The sequence below is a fragment of the Stomoxys calcitrans genome, chromosome 2, assembly GCF_963082655.1.
Source record: "Stomoxys calcitrans chromosome 2, idStoCalc2.1, whole genome shotgun sequence".
Lineage (NCBI taxonomy): Eukaryota > Metazoa > Arthropoda > Insecta > Diptera > Muscidae > Stomoxys > Stomoxys calcitrans.
This window is the reverse complement of record NC_081553.1, coordinates 46734020-46754534: the sequence shown is the minus strand read 5'-3', so window position 1 is coordinate 46754534 and position 20515 is coordinate 46734020. Positions and strand designations below refer to the sequence as shown.

Sequence of the window (20515 nt, the reverse complement as noted above, 5' to 3'; positions counted from 1 at the left end):
TTTTTCAATAACTGTCAATTAATGATAACACCTTTCTTTGTCGCGTGCACCTTATTGTCCCCAAAAGCGACACCTAGCGGGCAATTGCCGAACAAAATCAGTTGCTTAGGCATGAACCCCGACCCCTGCCTGATTGACAGTAGGACAGTTGGTGTTGTGTTGTCATTTGGCCCATCAGAGGAAGTTCGGTCTGGGAAGAGCGCCATGATGAACAAAATGACAACATAGGCCACTGTCCTAGGAAAGGAAATCTTTCTTTTTGATTTGGACTGTGCAGCAAGCCGGAGGTGAGCCGAGAAGACAACTGGAAGTGAGCTTAACGAGCAAGAAAAAAAAAAGAATTAAAAAAAAGTGCAGCCGCGGTCGTGTAGTGTTGGTGTTGTTGTGTTGCATTGCTACAAAGACTGCATAGCAAGTGGATGATGACACAAAACCGAACAATCCAAAGAGGGATGAAACCTCTAAAAGCCTAACATTGAAAAAGGCACTTTTATTTTAAATGATGAACAAGAAAATGATCTGAATTCTAAAAGAAAAAAAAACAGACCAAAGCAAAATCATTCGATTCCTTTATTGCAAAAAAAAAAGAAAAGAGAAAAAAAAAACAAAAGCTTCTGATAGCTAAACAGAAAAAAAAGAAACATCTTACAAACTGAATTAACAAACAACCTTAAAAATTACCTTAAAAACTATCCTTGAAACTACCTTAATACCTAGCTCTAAAGAGTGAAAAAAAAAAAAGAAACTGAATTAAAACCACTTATTGAAAAATAAATTCCAACTAAAAAAAAAAGAAACTTAATTATAAACTTAATCAAAAAGAAAACAACTTAATCATTACGCTAAAGCTTAAACTAATTAAAAGTAAAACAAAAAAAAACGCTGCTCACCAACGGCTCATCTCTGCACCAGCGTGGGACTTCCTTCAAAAGCACTCGCAGACCGCAGTGCTCCAGGTGACGGCTTACAAAGACCCTTAACATAATACTTAAAACTAAACCTTCGGACGGACGGACGTACATATTACCTAAAAATAAAAGAAAAAAAAGGAAATTAGTTTTTTTTTTGAAAAGGCAGGCATTTTTTTTCTAGGGTACTCATCTTTGATTATACCGTCAACCGTACTACATGGTATTTACCCTTCCCCAATAGATAGAGCTCTTTCTAGGCAGGTAGGAAGTCTCCATAGGGATCCTTGTTCCAAATTAGTACCTAGAAGAGGCCGTCCTTTCGGGCGTGGTAAAGGCCTAAAAAGAAGAAGAAAAGAAATCAGATATGAGATAAAAAAAATCTAATTCCAAATACCCCTTTTATTTTTATATAATACCCCTTTTACTTACCTTTAACCTTACACTATTCGGACGGACATAGACGGACAGACGGAGTAAGCTGCCATTGTGGGCACAGCCTAACTTGCTCAGCGGCAGAAGCCCCGAAGGAAGCGAAGAGATGCCATTAGATCTGTTCGAAGCTAGCATACCCACCTACATATGATTCTTTTATACTGTCTTTAAATTTATTTATTTTTTTTTTGCTAAGCTAATGTAGAAAAGTTGAGATAAGAAGTTAAAGCCATAATGTTTCGAGTTTTTCCTTTTTTATTATGAATTTTGGATGATGCCTCTTGTTTTTGTTCTGAATTTTTCATGTGGTCATCATAAATTAACCATCTTTTATAAATAAAGAGACTACCTGGAATGTTTGTAACGTTTACGAAGAGACAATGAATTTTATTGAGATCATGTAGATCTTAGGGAGGAGGAGATAGGAAGGGGGTGATAAGATGAAGAGGTAGGTACGGGGCAACTGACTTGAAAGTTGCTATGGTGGAGCTCCGACTCCAGAGGGAGGGCATTATCCTCGCCAGAACACCAGGCGAGAAGGCTTCCAACAGGTAGGTGTGGTGCTTGCCCTTTTTATTTAGCCATATTAGATTAGTACGTTTCTTTTTCGGGTCAAACATACCTTTTTCTTTTACCTTATCAGTCTGGCATGTAAATTTTCTTTTGTTCCTGATACGTTTGATTCGCTTGCGCAAAGAACCACCCCATCCGGCGAGCACTAGCCGCGCATACGCCATCATGCCAGCAGGCGACAAGCGGTCATCGAAAACATTAAAACGATTATTGAACCAGGACAGGACAAAATGGCGCCCAACGTGGGGCCCGAAAAAGAAACATAGGTTTAGTTTAGCAATACGATTTGGATTTTAGGTCACGTAGAGTTAATCTCGAGAGTCCTCTGCGTTTGCCAATACGCTAAATTGTGCCATTAGGGAGGCAAACGAATTCGCATTTAGTCTAGGACCCAATCGGAAGTCGTTAGACAGATTAAGATTGGTAGCCATAGGTTAGATTAGAGTTAGTGTTTGTTACAATTGCAATAGTTTGAATTAATTAGAAATAGTAAGTGTTTGCTAGGAGAATTCCAGGCGAAACATCAGGAATTTTCGGTCCCGGCAAAGGTTCCAAGGAATTGGTCCGCGTAGCCGTCAACTCTCTTGGTATTTGAGCGGGAGGCTCCTAGCTAACATGCCTTTTGTTAGTCTGCCCTAATTTATAGTCTTAGTTTAGTTGGTAGCACACTAGGTAACTAATAGCTTAAATTTAGGGTTAGTTAGCAAAACCATCCATATAGATTTGTTAGCAATAGACCAAGAATAGCTTACCTAGGTCCGACCGAGGGGGTTGTTTGTGATCCTAGTCACCTGTCCCAGACTCCGGCTAGTGTCCACCAGTCATCGCTTCGGTCATGGTCTGCGTGAGATATTCCTTTCCATTAGTGTAGATTTCATCCGAAGCACCCACAAACCTGTAAGGAATCAAGAAAGTTTTAGTAAGGCTGGCATTTGTCAGTTTTATTGGAATATATACCCTACTTTTCATCTTATCGTCCCCTGAAAACCCTATCTCTAAATAGTTACACATTTCAAGGACGTTTTTGTATCACGCTTTATACGATACGATTGAGTTCGATTTTAGCGCAATTACTTCTAGGATTAGGTTGATAGTTTGGGACCTGAATTTTGAATTTAGTTTACCGTCTGAATCTCAGGGAGAGAGTTAGGCGACGGGTTTATTATAAATTGGGTTTGAATTTAGTCATTTACATACGCTTGAATTTATTTACCATTTTATTTAGATTTGTTTTTGGAATTTTTATTTTTATTATTTTTTTTTATATGGAATTCTATACGCTTTGAATATACCTTGTTTTCACATTGTGTGCGACATATTTTATGGTGAGGGGGGTGTGTGTTAATTTACGCTTTCGTTTAATTTGCTACTTATATAGGCAATGGTATTGACCAGGCAAGGAAGTAGGCAACAGTCGGAGATGGAGAACGACGTTCCAGTTTCCACATCGGGAGCAGACACTCGTCCGATGGCAGAAAACACCGCTGTGACCGCTTCGACCGCAATCCATAGCAGCGCCGCTCTAACCACCACGACAACATCGTCTATAGCACCACATGTATCAAGTGACGTGTCATTTAATTCTGATGTCCTAAACAATACAGTGATTTCACCCGCCTTCGCTAGCCAGACAGCGCAAGGCATACGCAGAGACTTCCGAAGAGAGAACATGGAGTTCCAGATGGAACCAGGATATGGTGATGGCATACACGAAATGATCGCATCCGTTGGCGTAGCTCAAGCGCAGTTGATGAGGAGCGTGGAGGAAATAATGCAATTGGGGAGTGCATTAAACCAGCGAATGGATAGTGTAAGGCACAGTATTCCGCCCATAGCGGCACTTCAGCCTCCTCCGAGTATGCCTAGACCAGATGTTCACGTCAGAGCAGAGCACCAAGGTATGCCGCCACCACCAAGATTTGACCAAGCTAGGGAGTCCGGCCAGTGGCCAGGTTTCCGCAATCCACCACCTTTGACGGGGCCAGGAACAGCAAATAGGCCAGCACCCAACAACAATGCTTATATACATGAGCGCTTCAATCGCGATGTAACGCAACCACCGGAAGCTTTTTACTGGCAGTCTTCACAAAATACGCCTTATTCATATATACCATCCCCAGGTCCAAGAATGGATTTGCAGAAATGGGGAATAAAGTTTGACGGCAGCGGCAAAACGATGGATGCCGAAGACTTCGTGTTCCGAGTAGAATCAATGAGGCAGGATTATGTATATCCTTTCGAAGCGTTGGTTAAGAATTTTCCACAACTGCTAGATGGAACCGCTTTAGATTGGTACTGGCAGCAGCGAGGAATTGCGCCTTTCCAAAGCTGGGATGATCTGAAAAATGCCTTTTTGTGCCAATTTAGACGATTCGAGAGCGAATTTCAGATTCAAAAAAGAATTATGGACCGCCGTCAACAACCACAAGAATCTTTTGAAGATTTCTTCAATGCTGTTGTGAAACTTAGGAATCAGCAGAGATTTCCGTATTCTGAACGTGACCTAGTGGAGATAATGAAAGGCAATTTGAAATCTGCCTTGGCAGCTCTGATTTTTCCCATAAAACTCCGTGGCTTGAACCACTTCAGACAGGAAGTAAAGCGTGCAGAAAGCATGTTAGCTAACCAGCGGCAAGCCTACCAACAAAGGTCTTTTCAAGCTCCAAGAGTGCATGAGCTCTACTACGAAGAAGCAAATATGGAGACGGTGCATGAAGCGGTGAACCTAGAGGTGGACGCCTTGAAAGACACTACCAAATACACCTGCTGGAATTGTCGGAAGTCGGGTCACAGCTACATAGAGTGTCCTGTACCCATGGGTCGAGTTTTCTGCTTTCGATGTGGTAAAGAGGGAGTTGTTACACCAAAGTGTCCTAAGTGTCAGGGAAACTTGACACGGAGCGCGCCTCGTACTGCGGAAGCGCGTTCCACACAGACAGAGATCCCGCAGCAGTAAGAGAGGATTCTGAAGAAACACCTGACATTTCCAATACAACTCCAATTACAATTCTGGTTAATCCAGAAGCGAAAACCTTGAAGATAGAGAGCCAGGTTAGAGAGTTGAAACCCTTGCATGTGCGTGTGAAGGAATATGAAGAGGCTAGAGCAAGAATTTTTGGTCAGGTTTCTACAAAAGTTAAAAGAGCGCGAGAACGTTATAAGCGCAGGAAACAGATCCGTCACGCTATTGCTTCTGCGTCTTTGTATGAAGGTGACGATGCGAGGCTTTACACGAAAATTCGAATCCAGGGCGCTGATATAGAGGGTTTGCTTGATAGTGGTGCCACCGTTTGTTGCCTAGGTAAGGACTGCATTGAATTTACAAAGAGAGTTGGCATTGAAGTCCAGAATTTCTATTCTTTCATTAGCACTGCTGATGAGACCCCACACAGGATGGTTGGCAAATTTAGCGTTCCAATTACCTTCAATAACCGAACCCGGGAGATCACTTTCTACCTTGTACCCACTTTGAAGAAAGAACTATTCCTCGGAGTAGATTTCATGAAGGCCTTCGGCTTGTTCGCATCGGTGGAAAGCCTTACTACCAACAGTGTTAGCTTATGTGATGAAGCGGATGGTGGGGCTGATGATGACAAAAAGATGCATAGCCTATCTGATCTACAACGGCAACGTTTGGAGATGATAATGGCCAAATTCCCCTGCTATACCAAGAAGGGCTTGGGTAAAACAAAGTCTGAAGTCCACACCATCGATACCGGCGACGCAGTACCTGTGAAGAGTAAGCATTACCCAGTTTCACCGGCAGTGCAAAAGTTGATGTACGCGGAGCTGGATAGGATGTTGGCCATGGGAGTCATTGAGCCTAGTGAAAGCGCATGGAGTCACCCGGTAACTCTTGTCCGCAAGGGGGAGAAGAACCGGCTATGCTTGGACGCACGGAAGCTCAATGCCCTGACGACCAAAGACGCTTATCCGCTCCCGCACATTGAAGGGTTGCTGAGCCGGCTGGGTGATACATACTACATCTCGAGTGTCGACTTGAAGGACGCATTCTGGCAGATACCATTGGATCATTCAAGTAGAGAAAAGACAGCGTTCACCGTGCCGGGGAGACCACTTTACCATTTCACGGTAATGCCTTTTGGGTTGTGCAACGCAGCTCAAAGGTTGTGCCGTTTAATGGATAAAGTGATCCCTTCAGCAATACGTGATCGTGTATTTGTCTACTTGGATGATCTGCTGATTGTTTCGCCAGACTTCGACACCCACATGGTACTGCTCGAGCGCGTAGCAAAGTTATTAGACGAAGCCGGGTTGACAATTAACGTGGCTAAGTCTAAATTTTGCTTTAAGGAGCTTCGTTACCTAGGCTACATTGTTGGTGGAGGAGAGCTCAAACCGGATCCAAGCAAGGTGGATACCATAACTCGGTTCAGTTATCCGAAGACGGCCAAACAGGTCCGTAGCTTTATGGGCGCAACGGGTTGGTATAGACGATTTATACCCAATTATGCCACCATTGCGGCACCAATTTTCGACACTTTAAAGAAGTGCAAACATTTCGTTTTTACCGATGAGGCTAAGTCAGCGTTTGATAATTTGAAAAATGCCCTTGTCACAAGTCCTATTTTGACACATCCCAATTTTGAGAAACATTTCTTTGTACAGTGTGATGCCTCCGACCTTGGAATTGGAGCTGTCCTTTTTCAGAAGGACGAAGAAGGCGCAGAGCATCCAATAGCGTACTTCTCCCAGAAGTTGACGTCTGCTCAGCGGAATTATTCCGTAACGGAAAGAGAATGCTTGGCCGTGGTAATGGCGGTGAAGAAGTTTCGCCCCTATCTCGAATTAATGCCTTTCACCATTATCACGGACCATAGTAGTTTGAAGTGGCTAATGTCGCATAAGGACCTTAGCGGACGCTTAGCTAGGTGGAGTCTGCATCTCCAGTCGTTTTCTTTTAAGGTGGAGCACCGGCAGGGTTCCCAAAATGTAGTGCCAGATACCCTGTCCAGATATGGCATGGAGGAGTTGTCGACTGATCTCGAATCTCTGATAGATTTGTCCGCGGAGGTTTTTAAGTCGGATGATTATAGTGAACTCATTTCCACTGTGTTGAAGAATGCTGACAGTTTGCCAGATATTAAAGTTGTAGACGGGTATGTCTACAAAAGGACCCAGCACTACGATGGCGTGCCTATTCACGAAGATTTTTCGTGGAAGCTATGGGTTCCCCAGGAATTGACCGCCGGTATCATTGAGAAATCTCACTGTCCGCCGCAAGCTTCACATGGCGGCTTTCACAAAACTTTGAGAAGGATAAGGGGGTATTTCTATTGGCCCAACATGACCACACAGGTTAGGGAGTTTGTGCAAGGTTGCGAAATGTGTAAGTCTACAAAACCGGCAAATACTACTCTTCGTCCTCCTATGGGAAAAGAGGCCATAGTTGAGAGACCCTTTCAACGAATATATATAGATTTCTTAGGCCCATACCCTCGCTCGAAGAATGGGAACTCTTTTATTTTTATCGTGTTGGACCATCTAAGCAAATACGTTTTGTTGAAGGCAATGACAAAGGCGAGCTCTAAGAATGTGATAAAGTTCCTGGTTTCTGAGGTCTTCCATAAATTTGGTACGCCCGAGACAATTGTGTCCGATAACGGGCAGCAGTTCGTTAGTAAGGAATTTCAGGAGTTGATGAGGAATTTCGGAATTAACCACCTTAGAACGGCTACGCACTCTCCCCAAGCGAATGCTTCGGAGAGAGTTAATCAGTCCATCTTGGCGGCTATACGGTCGTATTTGAAAGAGAGCCATCAGGATTGGGATAAATATCTGTCCGAAATAGAATGCTCATTGCGTTCCTCTATACATTCGTCCATCGGGGTTACACCTTATTTCGCACTATTTGGAATGAATATGATCAGTCATGGTAGCGTCTACGCCCTAGCCAGGAAGTTGCAGCTCCTGAATGACCCTGAGAGTGAGATAATTCCAAAATCGACTAAACTGGAGATTATACGTAAAGGTATCAAGGAGAGCCTTCATAAAGCCTATTTGGGCAATGAAAAGAAATACAATATGCGCAGTAGAATTGTCAAGTTCATACCAGGACAGGAAGTATACCGTAGAAGCTTCCAACAAAGTGGTTTCAAGAATCAGTTTAACGCGAAATTCGGTTTGAAGTTTCACAAATGCCGGATAGTAAGACCGGTTGGTAACTGTCTCTATGAGGTCGAAGATTTAAAAGGCAAGCCTCTGGGTGTTTATCACATGAAGGACTTGAAGCAATGAGATATCTGTGATAACTCCATTCAGTGTATGATATTTTCTTTATTTTTGTCTCTGGGATTGAACCAGACGACTTCTAATGAGGAGTCAATTTTTTCGGCGGCGATTGAGGAGGAGATATAGTTTCGACTATTGTATCATTGATACGGTGTCGTTTTGGCAGCTAGAATATGGCTGGAAATTTTTATTCTTTCACAGTACGTGGAGTTTCTTTTGCAACAGTGGTTTGAATCGAAAGGCTTCAAACTCTGTTTTTTTTTTTGGTGGCGTTTAGAGGGAAGTGGAAAGTACCAGCTCTTTGGTGAGGTCCATAGGATCTTTGCAGTGCGAGTGCAATTGGTTTTTTACTTTATGGGTCAGACGATTCCAGACCCAGATTTTTCGGTGGTGATAGAGAGGAGATACTATATACTCAGATAGTACAGGCAAGACGATCGGTTTATTTTCTTTACAAAGGCCTGAAGACCGTACCAGTTTTGGCTATAGGCCTCAGGGCACGACAAACTACTACGGCAACAACCACAACCTGAGCTGTGGTATTTCACTTAATAGTTGTTTCTTATTGGTTTTTGTTCGAACTCCCCCCAGGGTGGAAAGAAATATTGTCCTAGTTCCTACGCTATACCTACTGTATACAGGGATGAGACACTTACCGTTTTTGCTGTCTGGGTAGGCTATTCCCTTTTTGATGAGTAACAGAGGATGATGGCATTTGTTGGTGAATGGACTGTCCAAATGCTTTGGAGTTAGCCTGTAATTAGGAAGAGGAAATGCATTAATGGTTGCAAATAGAAGTAGGTGTGGATATATTTAATACCTTACTTTAGGTGAACTTACAGTCGTCTAAGGTCTGATGCTGAAAATATAAGAGACAATGCAAATAGGATATGGTTTGTTTGGTTAGTGGTGAGATATAGAGCTTTACACAGGCGTTTGAATTGCTTATACACAAATGCAAGAGATGTCGGTATGGCGGTTTTTAATGGTGTTATACTTCTATTGCATTACCACCAGATACAAAGGGCCCAGGCCAGCTGGGACGTCTTCCCTCCACATGTAGCTTACAGACCAAAAGGTCGGCGATGAACCATCTACACCAGGCATCGGAGATGAGCGCTAGAGTTCTCGTAACCAGAGTACCGCTAAAGCTTTCCTCAAGTGGGGATTCCAACGTGAGCTAACGTTTCCGGGCGGCCAACTTGTGACATGTCATAGCCCTCCGGAGCCTACCCCCTGTGCCCCACTGAAACTATGACATTAGGCTGCACATCGTAGTAAGGGAGAAAGACGGTGAGGACTATGAGCTGCCAGAGAACAATTACAGCGGTTGGAGTCCCAGTGTGAGGAAAAGCACGAGGCAAATTCACTCAGGTGAATGGACCGAAACCACAGTATCCGGTGACGGTGACTCTAGTACTCAGCCCCAGGCTAGTGGTCAGGAGCACCACGAATGTCTTTGGACGTGTGAACGGTCTGGAGAGGAAGATGGCCTACCTGGATCGATTGGCACGTGCATGCACATTGATGAGCCAGTGTCCCGTGGCTTTCTTGGTCGACATCCTTAGACACGATGGGACAATATGGTGTCATCAACACATTAGGGTTAGCACTCTATTCTGCTAGCGAACTAGCCGCTAACTTTCTAATTTTTCCGCGAGCGGAATTTGACTGTAATCAAATAGTTTTGTTTCCATACCAAAACACCTTTTTTTTTATTATCTGCACTTATTATTTTTCTATTTAATTTATTTTGCACAACTGAATAATGCAAAACGAGTCATTAAGACCGATGAGGCATAGAAGAATGATGCCGGCAAAGTTTTCAAGTGTTGCTGCTTTAGCTTTTTTTTTCGCCACTTTCCGCACCATAAACCGAGTACTACTTTTCGGCCAGTTTTCAGTTTACACTTGGTCGATGTTTTTTTATATGGAGCTTGACAGCTTTCCGCTCGAAAAGCTGAGCAGAATACTCAGCGGTACACGGTGCTGCTCGTGTGAGCTTTGCCCTTTATTACAGCTCTTTTTCTATTTCGCTTACATTTCTCAAGTACGCCACACAAACCAGAATCGGAAGAGGAAATGCACTTACCTTGTTGGTCATAAATGGCTGGCGGGAGATTTGTTGTTGGTACCTGGAAAGACAGGAGGTTATTTCTTTGGAGGACAATACCTTTTTTTACCTACCTCACACACTCTCCATCCATGGAAGTTCCCCTCTTTTGGTGGCACCAGTTAGGTGTATCAATCCACTTGGATTTCGTCTCCCATGGAATCTGAAAAGATAGAAAACGAGATTGGGAAATTACATTGTTTGAAATGAAAGGTACGAAGATCAATAAATGTTATATCAGGGTGGATTTTCGAGCCGGTTGGGTTTTTTTATACGATTGTAGTTGATTATATACGCGAGAAGGAAAGAGGAAAAGAAAAGATTTTGTGAGATTTCCCACTTCATTTTAATTTTATTCTACAGTGGGATTCTACACGTAAATTTTTTCACTTGAACTTTGCAATTTTGAATTTTTGTTTTTCTCTTTGATGTTATTCAATTTAGCGTTTTTCTATAGTTTGCGTTTCATAATTTTTCAGATTTTTGTTTTTATTTTTCTTGGAATTTTGCAATTTTTTTTAATCGACTTGCGTTCATTTAATTTTTAAAGTGTGAATTATTTTGATTTATTTTTGGGTTTTTATGTAGAGAGAGTGTTTTGGATTTTTATTTTTTCCGTTTTTAGTGTTTTGGTTATACTTTATTTTTGGGGTTTTTATTAGTTTTTCTTGCCAATTTTCTTTTTAGAACTTCATAATTCTTTTATTTTTTTTTCTTTTGCACAATTCTCCAATAACTTTAATTTTTTACATTATTTTCACTTTAACTTTCTAACAACACTTTCACTTTTCAGTTCACTGAACTTTAAATTAATTCACAATAGCACACCTTTTCACATTTCGTTTTGTTTGGTTTGGTCTTTTGGATCACCAGGAAGAAGACGATTTTTTTTTTTTTTTTTTTTATTTTGTCAACTTCTTTTATATGCACTTGGTTCTTCATTTACCTTCAAACTCATGAACACGCAGATAATTGGGCAAATCAATTTTTTTTGCTTCTGTCTTCACATCACTTTTCATAAAGTACTGTTTTTCTTTGGACACAGAGTTTGGTTTGAGTACCCCCACCTCCATTCATAGCGTGAGTGGGTAGGAGTACCGCAATAACATACTATTACACTACGCACACTTGTTGACACATAGCTACAGCCGCCTACTCACGTGATAGTAACCGGTCTCCATCAAATGGTTTCTACATTTTGGAACTTTGATTTTTTTCACACACCATTACAGAACATATAAGTATGTATGTATATATATGGTGATACATATGTGACACGTTTTTTTGAACCATCATATCGTTGGTTAAATTTTAAGCTGTCTGCATGTACAGTGTTCGCAAGTCATGTTGCGGAATATATATATATTTTTTTTTTATGGCTATCATTATCCCAAATGGGGTTCACACATACACACAATATGTTTTTTTAATTTTAATCACGCATGTGTTACATTTTTAGGCATTTATTCATATGCCAGAATAATTGAGTGGTCGAAGGCTGTGTTTTTGTGACCGGTTATATGGTACCGGCATTTATTTCAATCGCACGGGAAGACCTTTAATATATTTTTGTATTAATTCAACATGCGTGCTAACCAACAGATTCAATTTTTATCACATAAATATATTTTTTGTTTTTTTTGCACGCTTTAGAATGGCGATGTTTTTTTTCATTCATTTAATGAATCTTCATTTATGCACACACACACACACACACACGCACGTAATTCTTTTGCGAATGGTTTTTTGTCACGGAATTTTCGCGAGATCACTTTAAAAATCACACGGATCGCGGGAACGACACATACACATAATTTTTAATAGATTTGTTTTTTTTATACTTACCAATTAATAAATTTTCAGCATCATGGCCGGTCCGCAATGCTGCTTCTTTTCTTTAATTAACTATGAATGACAGTGTCGGTTCGTTGATTTGAACGGCGTTAAAGCGCACATATGAGGTGCCGAACCTATTTCAGTGATGAAACATGTACGGCTGTCATTTATAATTACCATCCAATTTATCGTTCTTAAGGGACGTACACATTATGAGATGCGTTATTTTGGCAGGAAGGAAAAAAAAGGAGTATGATTAAATCCATTATTAATTTGGGTTTTACATCCCGTGGAAGTTAAGATAATAAATCGCAAGTCAGTTTGTACACCCTTCGCCAGATAGCGAGGGTCTTATATATAATTCAGATGAACGATATGTCGTGCAGATATGCTATTCTCAATGGTATAATAATGTTAGGTAGTGCTCGAATAATGTAGGGATTGCAGTGCAGATAAATTTTAGAAATTGCCGCTCGGATTTTTTCCGATTATGGAACTAAAGATGTCCGAGGAATTTGCACCTTTTTCCCTCCCATCCTTTGACAGTGATGTTCGAAGGATGGTTGGGTTTGTCGCGTGCACCTTATTGTCCCCAAAAGCGACACCTAGCGGGCAATTGCCGAACAAAATCAGTTGCTTAGGCATGAACCCCGACCCCTGCCTGATTGACAGTAGGACAGTTGGTGTTGTGTTGTCATTTGGCCCATCAGAGGAAGTTCGGTCTGGGAAGAGCGCCATGATGAACAAAATGACAACATAGGCCACTGTCCTAGGAAAGGAAATCTTTCTTTTTGATTTGGACTGTGCAGCAAGCCGGAGGTGAGCCGAGAAGACAACTGGAAGTGAGCTTAACGAGCAAGAAAAAAAAAAGAATTAAAAAAAAGTGCAGCCGCGGTCGTGTAGTGTTGGTGTTGTTGTGTTGCATTGCTACAAAGACTGCATAGCAAGTGGATGATGACACAAAACCGAACAATCCAAAGAGGGATGAAACCTCTAAAAGCCTAACATTGAAAAAGGCACTTTTATTTTAAATGATGAACAAGAAAATGATCTGAATTCTAAAAGAAAAAAAAACAGACCAAAGCAAAATCATTCGATTCCTTTATTGCAAAAAAAAAAGAAAAGAGAAAAAAAAAACAAAAGCTTCTGATAGCTAAACAGAAAAAAAAGAAACATCTTACAAACTGAATTAACAAACAACCTTAAAAATTACCTTAAAAACTATCCTTGAAACTACCTTAATACCTAGCTCTAAAGAGTGAAAAAAAAAAAAGAAACTGAATTAAAACCACTTATTGAAAAATAAATTCCAACTAAAAAAAAAAGAAACTTAATTATAAACTTAATCAAAAAGAAAACAACTTAATCATTACGCTAAAGCTTAAACTAATTAAAAGTAAAACAAAAAAAAACGCTGCTCACCAACGGCTCATCTCTGCACCAGCGTGGGACTTCCTTCAAAAGCACTCGCAGACCGCAGTGCTCCAGGTGACGGCTTACAAAGACCCTTAACATAATACTTAAAACTAAACCTTCGGACGGACGGACGTACATATTACCTAAAAATAAAAGAAAAAAAAGGAAATTAGTTTTTTTTTTGAAAAGGCAGGCATTTTTTTTCTAGGGTACTCATCTTTGATTATACCGTCAACCGTACTACATGGTATTTACCCTTCCCCAATAGATAGAGCTCTTTCTAGGCAGGTAGGAAGTCTCCATAGGGATCCTTGTTCCAAATTAGTACCTAGAAGAGGCCGTCCTTTCGGGCGTGGTAAAGGCCTAAAAAGAAGAAGAAAAGAAATCAGATATGAGATAAAAAAAATCTAATTCCAAATACCCCTTTTATTTTTATATAATACCCCTTTTACTTACCTTTAACCTTACACTATTCGGACGGACATAGACGGACAGACGGAGTAAGCTGCCATTGTGGGCACAGCCTAACTTGCTCAGCGGCAGAAGCCCCGAAGGAAGCGAAGAGATGCCATTAGATCTGTTCGAAGCTAGCATACCCACCTACATATGATTCTTTTATACTGTCTTTAAATTTATTTATTTTTTTTTTGCTAAGCTAATGTAGAAAAGTTGAGATAAGAAGTTAAAGCCATAATGTTTCGAGTTTTTCCTTTTTTATTATGAATTTTGGATGATGCCTCTTGTTTTTGTTCTGAATTTTTCATGTGGTCATCATAAATTAACCATCTTTTATAAATAAAGAGACTACCTGGAATGTTTGTAACGTTTACGAAGAGACAATGAATTTTATTGAGATCATGTAGATCTTAGGGAGGAGGAGATAGGAAGGGGGTGATAAGATGAAGAGGTAGGTACGGGGCAACTGACTTGAAAGTTGCTATGGTGGAGCTCCGACTCCAGAGGGAGGGCATTATCCTCGCCAGAACACCAGGCGAGAAGGCTTCCAACAGGTAGGTGTGGTGCTTGCCCTTTTTATTTAGCCATATTAGATTAGTACGTTTCTTTTTCGGGTCAAACATACCTTTTTCTTTTACCTTATCAGTCTGGCATGTAAATTTTCTTTTGTTCCTGATACGTTTGATTCGCTTGCGCAAAGAACCACCCCATCCGGCGAGCACTAGCCGCGCATACGCCATCATGCCAGCAGGCGACAAGCGGTCATCGAAAACATTAAAACGATTATTGAACCAGGACAGGACATCTTTGTAAACGGTAATCGATAGACGACATTCATGGAAAAAAAAATCAAATGATTTTGATTTTTCAGCCATGACTGATGGTTGTGGTTGTTGTGTTGTACGAGGCGGCAGCCCTTGCCAATGAAGGACTTCATCGGGTCAATACGGAACGTACAACCAGCTGCCATGGGATGACTGATGGTTATGTGTACATGTGGTGCATATACCTTTGTTTTCACCAATACTACTACAATGACCAGACACCAGAAGTGCCATGTAATCTCTGCATTATGGTTGGTACTATGCAAGACATTTTCATTTACAGGTAGTGGCAGTTGCCCAACAACAAAATATTGGGTATACTATCTGTCAAAATCAGTGATTGGTGCAACCCTGATTTTGTGTATGCTACTAGTTCGCTCCATTTTTCGTTGTTTGTGTGTGTTATGGTTCTTAACTATAATACTCGCACACAACCAAAACTTGTTGACAGATAGTGCACTCGCGAGAAAAAATTTTATTCAGCTGTTTACGGTACCCTACCTGTTAATTATGTCATGGTACTATGCAAGATATATTTATTTACAGGTAGAGGCAGTTGCTCAACGACAAAATATTGAGTACACTATCTGTCAAAATCAGTGATTAGGGCTGCTCTGATTTTGTGTATGTACTATTGGGTTTCCCAAAAAGTAATGGTCGGTAATATAGTAGTAATATAGTCGGCGTTGAAAATTTTTTCAACGGCTTGTGACTCTGTAATTGCATTTTTTCTTCTGTCAGTTATGAGCTGTTACTTTTAGCTTGCTTTAGAAAAAAAGTGCGCGAAATTTTGTTTACATTTGTTGGTTTGGCGTCAATTTTAATATGGGTACCACATGTATTGAAAGAAATTCATTTAACAAACCGAATCAACGCTTGTGGTATGCACCTTAAACGCAATGAATTCGATCCGTTTTTAAAACGAATAATAACTGGAGATAAAAAATGGATTGTTTACAACAACGTTAGTCGAAAACAATCATGGTCCAAGCATGTTGAACCAGCTCAAAACACTTCAAAGGCTGATATCCACCAAAAGAAGGTTATGCTGTGTGTTTGGTGGGATTGGAAGGGTGTGGTATATTTTGAGCTGCTTCCAAGGAACCAAACGATTAATTCGGATGTTTACTGTCAACAATTGAACAAATTGAATACAGCCATCAAGGAAAAGCGACCAGAATTGGTCAATCGTAAAGGTGTCATATTCCACCAGAACAACGCTAGACCGCACACATCTTTGGTCACTCGCCAAAAACTGAGTGATCTTGGCTGGGAACTTTTGATGCATCCACCATATAGCCCAGACCTTGCACCATCAGACTACCATTTATTTCGATCTTTGCAAAACTACTTAAATGGTAAAATTTTCGGCAATGATGAGGCTATAAAATCGCACTTGGTTCAGTTTTTTGCAGATAAAGGCCAGAAGTTCTATGAGCGTGGAATACTAAATTTGCCAGGAAGATGGCAAAAGGTTATCGAACAAAATGGCAATTATATATTTGATTAAAGTTCATTCTAAGTTTTATTAAAAATGCATTTACTTTCTTTTAAAAAATCCGCAATTACTTTTTAGGCAACCCAATAGTTTGCGTTATTTTTCGTTGTTTGTGTGTGTGTTATGGTTCTTAACTATAATGCACACATACGACCAAAACTCATTGAGTTCACTTCGCGAGAAAATTTTGTACTCAGCTGTTTACGGTACACTACCTGGTAATTATGTCATGGCTGGTACTATATTTGCTTTTACAATTAGAAGTTTGATGATAGCGTTTATTTTGCGTAAGAAAATGACTTGTTGCACAGCGACTGTGATTGTGCTCTCAATGGGCGTCCCGAAATGTAAATTTGCCCTAGATGAAAAAACAAGTTGTGCCACTCATGCTAATGAGTCCACCTCTTAGTTGTACCATGTATGGAGTTTGACAGCAGACTTTTGTCAAACAGAATACTCAGGAAACGTCAGATTTCTAATTGTTATTCCATTGTCTAGGCGGCTAGGCAGCTGCGATAATAATCGTATCCTATTGAATCTTAACATAACCACACACGTTGTCGTGGTGCGGTTTGCCATCGCTTGTTGTTTGGTATTCGTTGTGAAAAACTTTGTTAAAGTCGTGGCTTTCTGTCGTTTTAATTTGTGTCCTGTTGGCGGGAGGATGGCAAAATAGGAATAAGGTTGTTCATTTACACTTTATCATAAATTATACAAAATATTCTAAATTCGTTTTTTCCCAGTAGAAAACTTGGTGTGTGTGTGTCGTCGGGACGGTGCGATTTTAAATTTTATTACTTCGTGTTTGTCGTATCGTGTTATTCGATCGAAAAGTTCTACATTCTACAGTCTTTGACGCTGCATTCATCGGTGAAGAGAGAAACAGTAGCGCGGTGGTAGGCCTAGCGTGCATGAAGCAAGTAGCGCAAACTGAAACCAGATTAGCTGCCACTTGAGAGGTTATTGTCACAAAAAAAAAAAGTTGAAGTGAAACAAGAAGCTGAAGCATGGATAGAAATAATGAAAAAACACATTTCCTTGACTCTTCGAAGCCAGTGACACTCTCTCCCTCCTGGGAGGCCCAAAAACTGCCAGACGATGATTTGAACTTCAAGGGTATGGGCAAGGTGCAGCACTTGCCTTTGAAACCCCCGGTAGACAAGTGGAAGTTGGTTTTCTTGATTTTTCTGATTCACGGTCTGGGCACCTTGATGCCTTGGAATATGTTCATCACGGCCAAGAGCTATTTCGAAGACTTTAAATTGGCCTCGCCCAATGCCAATGAGACAACCGTATATGCCAGTAATTTTATGCAGTACATAGGCTTTGCCTCACAGATACCAAATCTTATTTTCAATTGGCTCAACATTTTCGTACATCTTGGAGGTGATCTAACCAAGCGCATTGTCTACAGCATACTCTTTGAGCTGCTTATATTCATAGTCACAGTGTTAATGGCCATACTGGATTCCAGCAGTTGGCAGGATGTATTCTTCTGGATCACCATGATCAGTGTGGTGTTGCTGAATATGGCCAATGGTATATATCAAAACACCATATATGGCATGGCGGCCACGCTGCCGATCAAATACACTGGTGCTGTGGTATTGGGCTCCAACATAAGTGGCCTCTTCGCCTCCATAGTGAGCATATGCAGCAAATATATCTTTTCTTCGGATAGAACATCGGCCATTTATTATTTCATAACGGCCATGTTGATATTGCTGATATGCTTTGACACCTATTTTGCTTTGCCACTAACGCAATTCTATCGTTACCACACCATGTTGAGACGCAAGGAGGAGAAACCCTTAACCAATCAGCCGCATCAATCAACCAAAGTGCCTTATGGGACTGTACTCAAACAGGCCGCTCCGCAATTGTTCAATATATTCTTTACCTTTTTCATTACACTGTCTGTCTTTCCGGCCATACACTCGGACATCAAGGCAGTGGCAACGGATTTCGTTATTCCACCCGAACTATTTGCTTCTATCACTTGCTTCCTAACCTTTAACCTCTTCGCCATGTTGGGCAGTCTGACAACATCATGGATTCAATGGCCAAAGCCCAGATTTTTGGTAGTACCCGTGGTGTTGCGTGTAGTCTTCATACCCCTGTTTCTGCTGTGCAACTACTTACCCAAAGGCATTGACAGAACTCTGCCGGTGGTGATTACCAACGAATGGGTGTACTGGATAATAGGCATTGTTATGTCATACAGTTCGGGCTATTTGAGTTCATTGGGTATGATGTACGCCCCACAGACGGTGCAGCCCAAGCATCAGCTTACCGCCGGTATGTTTGCTGCAGCCATGCTTATCACAGGCATTTTTTCGGGCATTCTCTTTTCATTTGTAATGCCTTCTTTGGTGGCTTTATAAAAATACACAAATCAAATCAGTTAGCTGAAAACGCATGCATATGTAGCATCTACAGACACGAATGCAGGGACAACCCCAAGCGGCCATCAATATTTTTGGTAATCATTGAAATCACAATCACCATGATCTACTTGCGCGACAGCAGACAATAAGTTCTCTCTTCCTTTTATTTATTTTTTTTATTCATTTTATATTCACAAAAATTAACTTCATGGTATACGATCACAAATTTATTTTAATTTCATCATTTACAAAAAAAGAAAATTGTCTTGTTTATATTGTTATATTATTTTTAACATGTTTAGACTTTCATTAAGGGGAAACCAATTAAGAAATTAAATTTGAATAAGAACCGTCGAGGCCACCGTGGTTTTCCCCTCCTAATGCTGGCAACATTTGTGAGGTACTGTAAAACTTCTCTCCAAAGAGGTGTCGCACTGCGGCACGCCGTTCGGACTCGACCATACAAAGGAGGCCCCTTATCATTGAGCAAAAAACTTGAATCGAACTGCACTCATTGATATGTGAGCAGTTTGCCCCTGTTCCTTAGTAGAATGTTCATGGGCAAAATTTGCATACGAACAATCGGACGAGTTTAGTTCACCCTTCAATTGTCAATCGTAAATCGTTTACAAGGAGACTAAGGACAAATAAGCCAAACTGGCTTATTACAAGATTCTTACTATTATTATAACACATTGCTTATTTAATTTTCAAGTTGCATAGTTCTCAATTTTGCATTCATAGCTTGTTCTTCATTGTAGAAGATTTTGTATACAAGATAAATATTAATTATTTTTTCATTGTTGTTTTTGGTGTGGTGCATACATTTTTTTTACTGCCAGTTTAATTTACAGTTCATTTGCATTATTATCATCATCGACTCGTTATTAACATAAAGTTCTCTGTCCAGCAATTAATATAGACGTAATATGACATAAAATAATATTTAAAGTTGAATTTTTTTTATTAGCAACGTAAATGGTTCTGTTCAATTGTTACGTCGTTTTTACATATAAAAATTTTTAATAAAAGTTGAAAACAAAAAAAAAAATTATAAAAATATTTGACTTTTATGGATATTAAAGGCATACACGGAAAATTTAAATCTATGCCGTAATCACAACGAGTATATGCCTCAAGGGGGAACCCAGGCACGAAATAAGGTAAAGGTTGAACCGTTAGCCGTGAGTTCACTCAGGTTTGAAAGTTGTTCACTTCGAGCCTGTCAAGTTTTGAATTGCTTGCCAAACATTTATTTATGGGCCGATCTCACAGTGAGCCACTGGGCCCTCAAAATGGAGATCAATTTAGGGAAGCGTCTAATCCTTATAAAAAAACTAGCCGAACCGGGCCCGCTCCGCTGCGTCTTTTTTTACTCTCTAATATCTTTATAGGGTGGGGACACTTTGCCCTGAATGTGGATATCAAATTCATGCCATTGTAGCCTATGACGCTGAACGCGTTCGAATCCTGGCGAGAACATCGGACAAAGCGGTGTCTATGCCCTCTTAATGTTGGCGACATTTGCGAGTTACAATGCCAGTCATGGTCATTTTTCAAATTTTCCCCAAAGAGGTGTCGAACTGCGCGACGCTGTTCGGAATCGGCTATAAAAAATGGTCCCTTATCATTGAATCGGAAAGCACTCATTGATGTGTGAGAATTTGCCCCTTCTCGGTTCCTGCTGGTAATGTTCTCATTAGGGGAGGGATGGCACCTCAGACATTTTGACCCAAAATATGGATATCAAATTCGTGCTGCACTTCCAAATCCCTTTAATTTGAGCCATGGCCGGTAAATATGAACCGTTTGGAGGG

General features: G+C 40.6%; 2 protein-coding genes and 2 long non-coding RNA genes across 5 annotated transcripts; 2 read left to right on the top strand and 2 right to left on the bottom strand.

Moving 5' to 3' along the window:
- Window positions 1-42: 42 nt before the first annotated feature.
- Window positions 43-4872, top strand: LOC131994916 (uncharacterized). The gene is made up of 2 exons (XM_059362068.1): window positions 43-956; window positions 3295-4872. The coding sequence occupies exon 2, from the start codon at window positions 3298-3300 to the stop codon at window positions 4870-4872; it is 1575 nt and encodes a 524-aa protein (XP_059218051.1). The 5' UTR covers window positions 43-956; window positions 3295-3297.
- LOC131994919 (uncharacterized) lies at window positions 557-3014 on the bottom strand. Its single transcript, XR_009396955.1, has 2 exons — window positions 2669-3014; window positions 557-1247 (listed from the first exon to the last, which is right to left on the bottom strand). It is a non-coding gene; the product is annotated as an uncharacterized LOC131994919 (long non-coding RNA).
- Window positions 4873-8693: 3821 nt separating the features above from the next.
- LOC131994918 (uncharacterized) lies at window positions 8694-10793 on the bottom strand. Its single transcript, XR_009396954.1, has 4 exons — window positions 10356-10793; window positions 10261-10303; window positions 8989-9027; window positions 8694-8922 (listed from the first exon to the last, which is right to left on the bottom strand). It is a non-coding gene; the product is annotated as an uncharacterized LOC131994918 (long non-coding RNA).
- Window positions 10794-16804: 6011 nt separating this feature from the next.
- LOC106089269 (equilibrative nucleoside transporter 1) lies at window positions 16805-19649 on the top strand. Of its 2 annotated transcripts, none has more exons than XM_013255087.2 (2): window positions 16805-16994; window positions 17058-19649. In XM_013255087.2, the coding sequence occupies exon 2, from the start codon at window positions 17319-17321 to the stop codon at window positions 18693-18695; it is 1377 nt and encodes a 458-aa protein (XP_013110541.1). In that variant the 5' UTR covers window positions 16805-16994; window positions 17058-17318; the 3' UTR covers window positions 18696-19649. The 2 variants fall into 2 exon arrangements, with proteins under 2 accessions (XP_013110541.1, XP_013110542.1); XM_013255088.2 differs by having other exon boundaries at window positions 17055-19649.
- Window positions 19650-20515: the final 866 nt, after the last annotated feature.